The sequence below is a fragment of the Penicillium arizonense genome (genome assembly GCF_001773325.1).
Source record: "Penicillium arizonense strain CBS 141311 chromosome Unknown PENARI_contig015, whole genome shotgun sequence".
Classification (NCBI taxonomy): Eukaryota; Fungi; Ascomycota; class Eurotiomycetes; order Eurotiales; family Aspergillaceae; genus Penicillium; species Penicillium arizonense.
The window spans coordinates 339,508-352,419 of NW_019173292.1; the positions used below are offsets into that span (position 1 = coordinate 339,508).

General features: G+C 48.1%; 4 protein-coding genes across 4 annotated transcripts; 3 read left to right on the forward strand and 1 right to left on the reverse strand.

Moving 5' to 3' along the window:
- Nucleotides 1-1,543: 1,543 nt before the first annotated feature.
- PENARI_c015G10846 (uncharacterized protein) lies at nucleotides 1,544-2,961 on the forward strand (the record flags this gene model as incomplete). Its single annotated transcript, XM_022633896.1, has 2 exons — nucleotides 1,544-2,050; nucleotides 2,113-2,961. The coding sequence occupies 2 exons, from the start codon at nucleotides 1,544-1,546 to the stop codon at nucleotides 2,959-2,961; spliced, it is 1,356 nt and encodes a 451-aa protein (XP_022486238.1).
- Nucleotides 2,962-3,304: 343 nt separating this feature from the next.
- On the reverse strand, nucleotides 3,305-3,953 carry PENARI_c015G10354 (uncharacterized protein; the record flags this gene model as incomplete). The annotated part of the gene is made up of 4 exons (XM_022633886.1): nucleotides 3,305-3,409; nucleotides 3,472-3,546; nucleotides 3,644-3,879; nucleotides 3,932-3,953. 4 exons carry the CDS (start codon nucleotides 3,951-3,953, stop codon nucleotides 3,305-3,307), a joined length of 438 nt encoding a protein of 145 aa, XP_022486354.1.
- Nucleotides 3,954-4,846: 893 nt separating this feature from the next.
- On the forward strand, nucleotides 4,847-8,552 carry PENARI_c015G08916 (putative ab-hydrolase associated lipase; the record flags this gene model as incomplete). Its single annotated transcript, XM_022633854.1, has 2 exons — nucleotides 4,847-6,706; nucleotides 7,023-8,552. The coding sequence occupies 2 exons, from the start codon at nucleotides 4,847-4,849 to the stop codon at nucleotides 8,550-8,552; spliced, it is 3,390 nt and encodes a 1,129-aa protein (XP_022486276.1).
- A 2,206-nt stretch (nucleotides 8,553-10,758) lies between these two features.
- PENARI_c015G01946 (uncharacterized protein) lies at nucleotides 10,759-11,083 on the forward strand (the record flags this gene model as incomplete). Its single annotated transcript, XM_022633699.1, has 2 exons — nucleotides 10,759-10,858; nucleotides 10,938-11,083. 2 exons carry the CDS (start codon nucleotides 10,759-10,761, stop codon nucleotides 11,081-11,083), a joined length of 246 nt encoding a protein of 81 aa, XP_022486212.1.
- Nucleotides 11,084-12,912: the final 1,829 nt, after the last annotated feature.

Genomic DNA, 12,912 nt, shown 5'->3' on the forward strand with positions numbered 1-12,912 from the left:
CTTCGAGAGCTGATGAAGCCTTTTGTAGTATATTTCTCCAAAATATGGGCAACATTATTTCCTTATCCTCCTATATACATGTATCAGCTTTCGTCCAACGTGTCACAATGATACACATTTCCTTCTAGAGCACCCTACGTGAACGGAACTTCCTTATTCTAACCTTATACTCTAATCGGAAAAAATAGTTCCAAACGCAACCCCCCGGCTTATTTCTGCCAGACATGCGCCATCTCCGCTCGAATCATTGACATCAGGACGACCTGTTACCATTAACTATCACTTATGCCTCTCAGACCTCTTAAATGTTTGACATACCAAGCTGAGGTCTACCCCTGTAGCCACTCGAACCCGAAAGACCGAGATATCCCGATCCCGCACGAAACGCTTCTTGACAGTGTTAAATGGACTGACATCTCCGCAATCGTAACATTGCCGATGTTAACATAGTTTGCTATCCCCATTGCATCGCGCGGTCGCATCTCGACCAGCGCGCCGGAACTCAGGATCTTCCCATCAACGGCTGTGTGTTGCGAGGTGAAGAATTCCTTATGGCTCACCCTAACAAGCTCCTAGTTCTCTGAGCTCCCAGTCTCACTTTTAGTTATTGGTAGGCCGTTAAAGCTCCACTTGAAAATAGATAGGGCAAGAGAATATTGGGGGCACCGATGAAACTAACTCAAAAAGATTGTGAGTTTCATGATGCAACTAGAAAAGTATAGCACGAGCTAATCGCAGTAAACTATCCAGTGATATATACGTGTAACCACTCTTAATGTCTCAGCTTGATCCACTGGAAATATCGGGGCTAGCAGTCTTAGTGTGATACCTAGGGTATCGAACAAAAATACTACCAGAATAGGAGGGCTGATATTGTGATTATGGTATGTATATCATAGTCCAGTTCAACCTGGATCAAAGCTCGCTGTTTATATAGCCGTAGATAAGATGTGGACAGGCAGCGGGACGGAGATTTGTTACTGCAAAGAGCAGTTGAGGCCATGCGATCAAGTGGCGGTTTGCAGTATAAAGTTATCAGTGGAAAGGCGGCCTTTCCCCCGTCATAAACGGGCCAATTTTCGGGGCCGATTTCACAGGTGCTTAAATTCTATGTATAAATCATCGCGACACACTAGTTGTTTGCCAAGCACCTTCAGAAAGCCTTTGTATGGACCAACAGGACGCTTTCGAATATTCGCTTTGAGTCGGCCATTGGTTTGAACTTTATCATACATCTACTGTAAACCAGTTAAGATCATTGAACATTGAGTTTAGGATGCTCAACCTTGCAAGTAAGCAGCGAAGTAAATAAAGCCGATAGCGGAGCCCGCCGCCCAATTCCGGCGTCATCCATATCCCGCTCCACTCCACCCCACCCCGGTTATCCGCGGTCTACGACGCCAGTCACGTGAAACGCTTCTTTGGAAGCTCTGAGTCAATTCTGCACTCAATTTAGAATTTGTGCAGCTAGCTTCTTATCTGATCAAAATTATATTGCAAGAATACATACCACATCCAGCAAAACCTCCGGTTGGTTGGCGACATGGCCACAGCTACACATACAATGCCCACGACGGCAATCGAACTCCCAAGCCTGGGACAAAATACCGGAGAAGAAAGACAACGAAATCTGAATTCCTCTACCGCCCTAGAAGTCGATGAGATTATGCAGCAATCTCTCATTGCAGATTCACAAGTCCCGGATGGAGGCTATGGCTGGATTCTCATCGGTGCATGTGCCGTTGTGACGTGGTGGTTCGTCGGTGCCTCGTATACATGGGGTGTGATGCAAGCAGAACTGGTTGACAAAGAGGGATATTCCTCTTCGACGTTGGCTTTTGTTGGATCGCTGTGTCCGGCTTGTATCTCTCTCCTTGCTGTTCCTAATGCGAGGCTGATTGGATTGATTGGAGCTCGGACGACTGCCATGCTTGGTATTTTCTTGCTCGGTCTTGGCAGTATTCTTAGTGGATTTGCTACACATAGTGTTCCTGGACTTTTTATGACTTGGGGGTTTGTTGGTGGTCTTGGGACTAGCCTGTGCTTCATGGTTAGTATATCACTCCAACCTCAGCCGAGAAGCTGATATGTTAACTGGACGTTACAAAATAGGTCGTTTCCGTCACGCCAGCTCAATACTTCAAAGCAAAGCGCGGCATCGCAAACGGAATTGTCTACGCGGGCGGCGGACTGGGCGGCACAGTCATCAGTTTCATCCTCGACGCACTCCTCCAGAGCGTCGGCATAGCCTGGACGTTCCGGATCCTTGGGATCCTTATCATGGCAACAGGGCTACCGGCCGCCTGGTTCATCAAAGAACGCTCACCAATCAAACCAGCGAAGATGGTCGAATGGAGTCTGTTCAAGGATGTGCGCTTTGCAGTTCTTTTCGCTGTCGGTGTCATCGGTACATTCCCGCTCTTCGTGCCAGCTTTCTTTTTGCCATTGTATACCAACTCGCTTGGCTTGCGATCCAGCGCTGGAGCAGGTCTCGTGGCGGCGTTTAACTTTTCGTCTGCGATTGGACGTCTTTCGTGTGGATTTGCGTGTGATCGGTTGGGATCACTGAACACGCTTTTCTTGTCGTTGCTGCTCAGTGCTTTGAGTATCTTTGTGCTGTGGCCTGTTTCTACTTCTATTGGGCCTTTGATTGCGTTCACGATCATCAATGGGTCTGCAAATGGGGGTTTCTTTTCGACTATGCCTACCGTTGTTGGGAACGTGTTTGGCTCGGCGCGGATGTCCGTTGCTGTGGGTATGATTGTTAGCGGGTGGCTTGGCGGTTACTTGCTTGGCGCGCCTATTGCTGGTTACATTTTGAATGCTTCTGGTGGTCAGGCTGGTGGTATTGGAGCTTATAGACCGGCTATCTTTTATGCTGGTTCTATGGCCACGGCTGCGACTATTTTGGCAGCATTTGTGCGGATTAAGGTTGATCGCAGGATTAAGAAGACGGTTTGAGTCGATGTCATGATGGAGGGTACCGAGGCGATGCAAAAGTTATCATTTTTCCCGCGTACAGATATATTTGATGTACTTTCGAATTATACAGTCCAATGAGTCATGAATCAATACTCTTGTCACGAATAGTTATTGCTTGATCTGATTCTGACGAACTGTTTTTCTAGCGCAAGTGACGAACGACCAAAAAGCTGTTTGTGGGCGTTCAGATATGAGATAATTTGGTATCCCATGTAACTGGAGTAATATCGGGCAAGGATCGCAATTCCAAATTCCCCAGATCATCTATTCATTTCTTCATAGTATATGTAGATGAAGAATTTTGTTGTGTTCATTTTCCTTTCTAAAGGCGGGCCTTCTTCTCCTCACGGCCTTCAAGGTTGGGATGAGGGTTGCGAATGGGGCGAGTAACGGCGTAGAAGGCAAGGCCTTGAGACTTTGTGGAGAACTATAATGGAAACATGTCAATTCATTGCTCGCAGCATTTGGACTATAAGTGTCATGACAAACCTTCACCTTGGATCCGACGTGAAAGAAAGCAAAGTCCCCTGGGACTAGGTGATGGGTGACGCCAGTAGCCTCGTCCTGTAAAAATAGACCCGCCATGATCAGTGAAGTCCATGTATGTTTCGACGTCCCAAGGATGGAGAAGACAATTTCTATGTAGATAAAGAGGACTTACCAAAATATCAATCTGACCACTCAGAACGTACTTGGTTTCTTCGAAGTTGTAGTGTGCGGGTCGTTCAGGCCCCGCCTCGATCTTGTAAAATCCAGAGGTAAAGTATGAAGGAGAGTCGGTGGTCTTGGTGCGGATAGAGTGGAAATCGGCCGTGATTGCGTTCTCACCCTGGGGGAGGGGGATAAACTCGTGGCCGGCACCCTTGATGACTGTAAGGGGAATGAGGTTGCTAGACACTTTGGCGAGTGAACTCAAGTGTTAGTGACTCTCAACGGTTCGTATTCTTACCATTTTCCGTTAGAAGAACCATTGGGCTTAGGTACTCACTTTTGGTGTATTTTTGTGATAGATGAAAACGATATTGGGAACAGTACGAGCCCCCATTAATTATTATAAGCACTCCATTTACTGGGAAAGCACCCGGGCGCATTACTGGATGATGGCGAGGTCCTGCATGCTTTACCCCGATGAGGAGAAAAAGCCCCCGGTGCATCATCCGTCGGTGGGGAATATGTCGGATGGGTGTCCGATATCCACTATACAGGGCATTCTCACGAATCAGTTGAAAATTGCGTGCTACATGCTTCTTCAAAGAGAATGTTTTCCCCTGGAGAGAATGTTTCCCCGAGTGGGAAAGGAAAAGAAGGCTCGTATCTATACCGATCTAAGTGCGGAGTCTTGTTCGACCAATAATTATATTTGTTCCCCCGCACCCCTCATTCACTCGATCACAACAAAAGATAAATTTCCTCTGTTGGTGCTGCGACTTACTGCTGATCATCACACGGGGAATCAGAGACAGAAGTGTGTTCGCCAGGTACCAGCCACAGGGTGGCAAATTGACCCTTGAACTTCTTCAGTGTGTCGTTGGAAGTGATTGAAGATGCTCATAATTTAAGGGCCCCTTCTTGCTGGTATCTCCAAGCCCCAATTGTGTTTCTGTCATAGTCTTTGGCTTTGATATGTGTAAATGCGTCGAAGTCCCCTTAGTTCTATTTATATACATCGAGTCTCTTATTGGCCAAACAGACCCGCAGACACATGCTGGTCCCTGAAGCACGTGACTCGGCTTGGCAGGAGCATCCCCGGGTGCATATATGATTTGACTGTACAGCTCTCTGTCGCGATTGACACTTACCGAAACCCAAATTTGGCACCAACATGCCCCGTTTGGATTCGGGCTGAAGATCTAACTAGGCGACCATGTCGGTCACAATTCCGCTCGAACCCCTCCACACCGCACATGTGAAAACAGGTGACCATTCCTCCTGTCACGCCGACGCGTCTATTCAAGAATTCAAGTCCCCCTCGCCTTACCTCGAACGAAAAGCAGATATCGGGACAGAGGCCGAACACATACATGTTGTATCGAACATGAACAGTGCGCGGAGCGAGCGGACATCAGGTGTCGAAAAGCAACCTTCATCCGGCTTGCAGTTCTTGACCGAGGCGTGCGAGCACCCACTTTTCCCGCCTTTGCCCTCTTATGACGCCCCATCTGGGCTGGGCAGAGTCCGGAACTATGTGTTCATGGCGGCCTCGTTCATTCTTTCGCTTTGCTTCTTGACAGTCATATTTGTCGGGGCGTTGTTTCGCACAGGCGTAATCGCACTATCGGAAGCTCGTTTACGACTTAGCGGACAAAACCCGGCTATGCATAGAGCATTCTACACTGAAGAACAAGCACGACGTATAGCACGGAAGGAGGCCGATCGACGATGGCATCTGCACAAACAGAAGAGGGACACGGATGAAGAACAGGCACCTGGACAATCTTCGCTAGAAGGAGGAAAGGACCCCGTTGTCTGTGATGTGGCATACTATGCACGACGCGTAGGTCTTGACGTGGAAAAATTCCGTGTTCAGACCGAGGACGGCTTCATAATCGAGTTGTGGCACGTGTATGACCCGCAAGATTATCAGGCGCTATCGGCAGAGGAAAGGTGTGAGCGTGGGCCTGCTGTGTTCACCAAGCCCAAAACACCGCATACCACTCGTCCACAGTCTAACCGGCGGTATCCCATTCTTTTGGTTCATGGCTTACTTCAAAGCGCTGGTGCTTTTTGCACGAATGATGAGGATAGTTTGGCATTTTATCTTTGCAAGTCCGGATATGATGTTTGGTTGGGCAACAATCGCTGTGGCTCAAACCCGGAGCATAAGACACTTTCGACTGCTGATCCGCGAATGTGGTCCTGGGACATTAGACAACTCGGGACGCTGGACCTTACAGCCCTCACTTCTCGTGTTTTATATGAGACTGGATTTGAAAAGCTAGGTCTTGTGTGCCACTCGCAGGGAACCACGCAAACATTCGTCGCCTTGGCCAAGGAGCAGCGCCCTGAGCTAGGTGAACGCATTTCAGTTTTCTGTGCGCTTGCTCCGGCTGCATATGCTGGCCCGCTCGTGCGCAGACCGTACTTCCGCTTCATGAGTATCCTCTCTCCGACCATGTTCCGATTCGTTTTCGGCATCCACTCCTTCATCCCTTTGATGATGACCGCCCGACGTCTCGTGCCACCTAAAATATATGGAACCATGGCATACTGGGTGTTTTCGTTCCTTTTTGACTGGTCAGACACGCGCTGGGAGCGTGATCTCCGTCACAGAATGTTCCAATTTGCACCTGTGTATGTCAGCGCCGAGTCAATGAGATGGTGGCTCGGAAGCGAAAGCTTCGCCAAGCACAAGTGCATTTTATCCACAGACGAGGATCTACTACGCGAGACCGATGTGAATAATACCATGTGTGGTGATCCTGTCTCTGAGCATGGCGATGATCCCGAGGATGCATGCTTGGGAACTCCAACTCCTAGCCCTTGGTTCGGTCCGCGGACACCCCCGTTCGCATTTTGGATCGGTGGCTCTGATGCTCTTGTTGATGGCCGCCGGCTTCTGAACCGGTTTCAAAGTGGCCGCGAGCCTCACGTCCGTCTCGTTCACTCTAAAGTTATTGACGAGTATGAGCATCTTGACGTTCTCTGGGCCATGGATGCAGTCGAGCAGGTCGGCAGTGAGGTCCGCCAAGTCATTTGGACGACCATGCCTGAGGATGCTCGGCAGGTTTGTCGAGCCCCTCGCGGAGTTAATATAAACTTGGTAGATACAGGGTAGACGATCGGTCTGTTCCCTTTTTATTCTTAGCACATAAGTCATTGGTAAATATACAATTATCCGAGCCAATGAAATTATATACCACTTTCCGCCGGGGGCCACAATAGGGGGCCGTTGGAGACATCGGTTAGGTGTGCGATCGCTTGTGAACCGCCCCTGAATTTGGCGGGCATTTAGTAAGCAGACACCTCCCGCCGCGCCCCCCACCCCCCGAGGGCTTGGGCAAGTTTCATAGACAAATCTCTCACTGACAATCCGTAAACAGTTCCGGATGGCAAGAACAGCACAGACCGCCCGGTGTGATGATGAACGCCCCGCATGGCATCAGCGGCAGTACCTGGACCACGAGGGTAACCCCGTCATCCTTGGCAAACTATCTGGAGTTCGTGAATTCAATAAGCCGGAAGGATACTATCAGTACAGATTGCAGGTCTATACCAAGGTCCCCATACAGCCTGAGAATTATGACTCGATTGTTGCGTATCTCTTTGGTATCACGGAACTAGACCCATTCCTAGAGATCTACACCAGTACTCAGCCTAACGCATTTTCATGCGTCGAGCATCAACGACGTGAGATCGCTTACCGTAAGAGACTACACGCGGCTTCTGATGAGCAGTCTAACTCTCAACCTCCTTTGATTGCTAAAAATTCAGCAAGTAGGGGCTCCCAGATTCTTGAACCAACTGGTTCCTGTATCTTCTTGACCTCGGATAGCTATCTCGCTGGTTACCGTCGAGAGGATGGGAACGAACTTGGAACTGCCCCTTTCGCAATTGATTTTAGTCGGAGATTTCCGACTGAGGTGCGAAGAGTCGAATTAGAATATCGTGTCCCAAACATTTACGGGGATATAGCAGACTTTGTTGAATTCGGGAATGAAGTGGTCTCTGAGGCTATTGAGATGAAGGCGAATGCACCAAAGAATCAATCCGCTATTAATCAATGGGCATACGGCATGTGGAGAAGCGCTGCATCCTATATAACGCCTGATGGAGAGTGGAAAATTGACTACGATGCCGACGTGCCACCTCCAGAGAAAACGGCCTGGGATTCTCAAGAGGTCAAGGAAATCCTTGAGCAACAACCTACGCCGAATCACGAATCCGAAGATCTATCTCTCAAATGGGGCTTAGGTAGTGATGAAAAAACACTCACTGTTACAAACTTTACGGATACTGAAGAGAGTGATCTTCAATATGTCATTCATGTTCCATTCCTCGCGGAAAACACAGACGACCTCAGTCTTCTAGAGCGTACAGCCTATATCTTCACAACACACATCTTGGCCAAAATTGGTTCCGCGCGGATAAGACTCGAGTTCCGAATCTCAGGCCCAAGTCTGGCATCCGTTTTGTCATCCCCCAACCCCAATAACCTCCCCGTTGGTGCGATATACAATGCAAAGGATGGTTCAAAGCAGGAGCGACTCGTCCCTTTGCAGCATAGCAACGTTGGCATAGTTCCCAACTACACATGCACACAGTTTGCAGTCATTCTTGATCGACCAGCCTTCATAACGGAGCCAGGTATCCTGTTTCTCATAGAAAACATGGAATCCAAACCAGAGTTCGGCCCCTCCGGTTGCGAAACGATTATTCGACGCAGCGGGGGCGTGACCGAGGCTGCGAGAAGACTTGCTATGCTGGACTTGAAAGAAGAAGTGGGATGGGATGATGTGAGATATCTTACAGCCGATGAGTGGCGCTCCATCTTCGGCGTTTCGCTGGCACAGTACCAGGCTGCGGTACTTGAGATTGAGCCTTTCGAGCCGTATCAGCCGCAGGAAGACTGAAGGATGGCGTTGACGGACGATTTCGAAGATCTAGTCAGCGGTGCTTGAAATGACTCCCAACTGTCGCAATGGGATTGATGCTTCAGTGGCTGTGAAGTTGCTGGGCTGGTCAACCTTTAGCTGTTAAAGATTTTGGAAGTCTAACTACTTTTTTAAGAACGATTTGAATCTTCGCCAATAGTATAAGCTGCCATACATGCTGATTTCGCTTAGGTCTGATTGCTTATGAAGAAGAAAAAGACAGACAGACAATAGACAAAAAAACAAAACATACAACAGTAAGGATTTGCTGGTGGTCACCCACCCAACTACTAACTCACCGGCGTGTGACTTCTTCCTGGTCAGGACGCTCTCACAATAAGGACAGGCAAGATTGCTTTCCCCATTATGATGATTCAGATGTCGATTAAGGTACTCTTTCCGCCGATATTTTGCCTTGCAATCTCATCCTAGGTACATCTCTAAAGGGAAATTATGGTACATCTGGTAGTCCAAGTCAACACTCCACTCTAAGACGAAGCATTTGACAAGAGCTATGACGGTCATCGGGTCAAGGGCTGGAGCACAAGGTGTGGGAGTCGCATGCCTCCAAAACTTCGTCTCATTGTACTGTACCGCCCAACAAAATCGCTGCTATTTCAGTCACGGTTCTGACGGCATCTCCTGAATTCCCCTAGTCGGCCATAACAGCGCTTTCTGCCATGTCGGCCATATATTCCTTAACAAATTGCGGGTTCCATCCCTTGGCGTCCAATCTTTCTGGCAATTTTGCTACCGCAAGGCGAAGTGTCTCTGCCAAATGGCTTCGGTAGCGGTCCATCCTTTCCCATGCAAAAGAAACCAGGATATCACGAAGCCCTCGATGGATCGACCATGACAGAAATGTCCATGGAAGATTATCCAAGGCTTCATTGAGGACGGTCGATTCTTGCCTGGGGACGTACAAACTCACATCACACACCCCGCGATCTTTGTTCGGCAAGTAAAAGGACCACCATGTCTTCTGATGATTCTATCTCTTTATCCATTGCTTTCATGTGCAAGAAGTCCACCTCCTTCACGTTACCGCCGATCATATTGTAAAGATGCCTTCCGCGGTGCGCACCGCGGAATCCTTTAGGTGCATATTCAAGAACCCATTTGCCGGATGATTTGCGTCCTGGAAAGGCACACTTGAATACATTCGATGTTTGCGATTCAATAACCCCAGCCAACATTTGTAAGCACTTCTCGACCGTCTGCTGAAATATTGCCAGATTTGCCACCTGAATCGGACCAAGTCGATCTAAGCTTACAGTCCCACTACCCCGCAAAAACCCCAGATTTGGTGTGGAGCCCGAACTCCACAACATTCCACTGTTGTCAGTTTGCCCTAAGAGTGTGTTAACTACAGGCATGAATAGTGTAGAGAGTACTGTTAATGTTATAATAATGATTTGAGCTAGGACTGTTCCTGGGTCATTCAGGGGAAGTAGCCTATGGCAGAGACATCATTCCACTATGGCCCCCTATTTGTGTGTGTTACGATGTACACCGGTCTTGGGTAGTCCCCGGTACATGGGTACCTAAAAGGCTTGCGTAGACGTGTCTTCCAGTACTTCTGGTCTATCCGTGACGCAAAACCTGACCAATTATCATCTGTCAGGGCCACCCCAGGCGACCTCGATGCGCCCAGCGACAATGTGGGGAGAGGGCTAGCCGGAAAGGATCGACTGGCACTGCCTCCACTGTCACTATCCACTATCATATATGAGGTTGCCATCATCATCCATGCTCATCGTCTCTCCTCATATCCTTTCAAAGGTTACTTCTGTAGTTAGTAGTGTACCTCGATTTTGACAGCTCTGCATCTATGGAACCAGGCAGCGATATAGATCATAGCCACGACATTCAGTCCAGGCTATACTGGACCAAGGGGTCACGGAAGCTGAAACTCTGGCAATTGCCTGACGCATCACAGCATACTCTATTGGCTTGCCACCGTGCAGGGATGTCCAGATGTCACTGTTCATTCAGTCCAAACTGACTCCCAACCCCGCATTCTGTCAGATGATGTTTACCTATATAAGTACTCTTGTACTTGTCCTCCTTACCTGAGTACTTTGTCTGCTCCTTGAAGAAACTCTCCCCTCCATCAAACCACACCAACTTGTATCATCAACTTAAAACTCTTCATCAGCTACTCATCTCACAACACACAGCCAAGATGTCAGCACCAGTCGGCCCTATCCTGGCTCAGCTCCAGATGCTCCCTGCCCGCTCGAGGCAGGGTCTCAACAACCTCCGTCAACGTCTGTTCCAGCAGGGTATGTTCTTCCTTCGCGTCTTCCGACCGGCTCATCCACCTTCCCCTTGATGATCTACCAGAACTGATATGTGTAACAGGCGAGAGACCACCCAAGGAGAGCAACTTACTTCGCACCTCATTCAGCGTCCACCGTCCCGTTTGGGTCACTGCTGGTGGCGGCCTGTACACATCCATGGCCGCTGTGTATCTCACGATGCGATACCTGAAACGGGTTGCTCGGTAATGATGAAGATATCATTACCTCTCAGCGCTTGATACTGTCTCAGCAGCCGCATCCAAATCTTCTACCCTTCAGATACATACCCCCTTGTTCACCTGTCAACATGGACTCATCTCGACCAGCCGTGTCTGGTCGGGGTTCGTGACTCGAGAACCTTCCTCAGTTAGGCTGTGCCTCTTCTTTCTTTTGTTCGGTCGGCCATATTGAAAGTCGCCATAGAATGGCAACAGGCTTGGTGTTTTTGCTTTTAGGGCTACTTTACCCTCCTATGAATATTACCACAATCATTATCTTACGACTACCAATACCGTAAGTAGACAGCCAGTACCTAGCGTAGGAGATTGGGCTCTCATTAATATTTTGTGTCATCTCCTCTCTATTCGAATCCGAGGGTTATCTATGTCTTGGTCATAATTACATCGCTCGGCGGATCGTGTCTCACAACGGCCATGATGTCTGAGGACACAGTCATGATGACTAAATGACATGATAGACTCGAGACAATTGTTTTACAATTATGAAGGTCATTCTGGACTAAAACATGGCCTAGCTTGCCATTAAGGCAATAAGGATTGGCTATCATGCGATGCTATGACCTAGTCTATCCAGGGGGTGTACGAAAGTGACAATAAAACCGGGCGGCAAAGTGTAAATGTGACATTCCAAAAAAGTACTGTATGAATGCCCAAATGGACCCTTCAAAGTACTTAGTACTTGTTGACATGTATATCAAAGTATACAAAGCGACAGATCCACCCTCGGCTGAAGAATCTACCCCCAGGTTCTGAATATCTCCACTCTACCGTCGCCCAAAGGAATCAGGAGCAGACTCAGCCCTCCCTTTCGGCGATAACTCAGGCTGATATGCTACAGGCGAGCCTATCATATCCCTTCTCTTACTCAGGGAGGCGTCACCGCACTTGACTGGCCTATAATATGATCGCGTCTAGATGGGTGCATGCGTTAGTTTCTGTTAAGTGGCTTGGCGACCCCGCGTTTGGTTGTGTGTGTTTCATTACCTCGTGGGCTGATAGTTACATATTATTCTGTTAGCTAATATTTGCGATTTGAGAAGCATTATGAAATCATACATTGAGTATAGCACTAGGTACTTACGTTAAGAAAGTGCGTGAGTTTTGACTGGCCAAATCGGACAGTGCGATATCCTTCCGTTTATCTCGGATAAAATGAGTACTGTATCATACCCATCGGCTGTATAATTTAGAGTGCGATTGCTCTTTCTTTATATTTGCTAAATGGAGTGGGCGACCATTCCTTCCTTTGGACGGCTAATGCGTTAAGATCCGACTTTTGTACATGCATCAATGAGACGCTGAGACATTAGCGTGTAACGAACTTGTGCATGACATTTTTTCCTGAAAACGGCACATATGAGAGTTACCTTTTCGAGTTAGTCTTGCTTTTATGGGCTTAGCGCCCTAATACGTGTTACGGACGACTAGTCGTCGTTATGTTAGAACGATTCTGGTTATACTTGCCTTAGGTCGCTATGCTTCCAACGTCAACCTTCTCTCTCTTAACTGTACCGTCGCCTAAAGGCCTTATACGGGCTAAGCCCTTTTTGAGGGTATGAAGGAACGGTGCTAGGTAGATGCCCGAATAGTTCTATACAGGGGTATTGAGCTATTCGTAGTGTTATCAAGTTATAATCAGGTAAAGAGTCACCAAAGTCTGAGTAGAAAACACAAGCTTAGAGTAAGAAGGATTCTAGTGTTTGTAGGATAGAGCCTGTCAACTAGGTAAGATGAAGATGCCTAAGGAACAAGTGGTATTAGAGCGATATAGAGACTGATTTTTAGAGAACTTCTGGG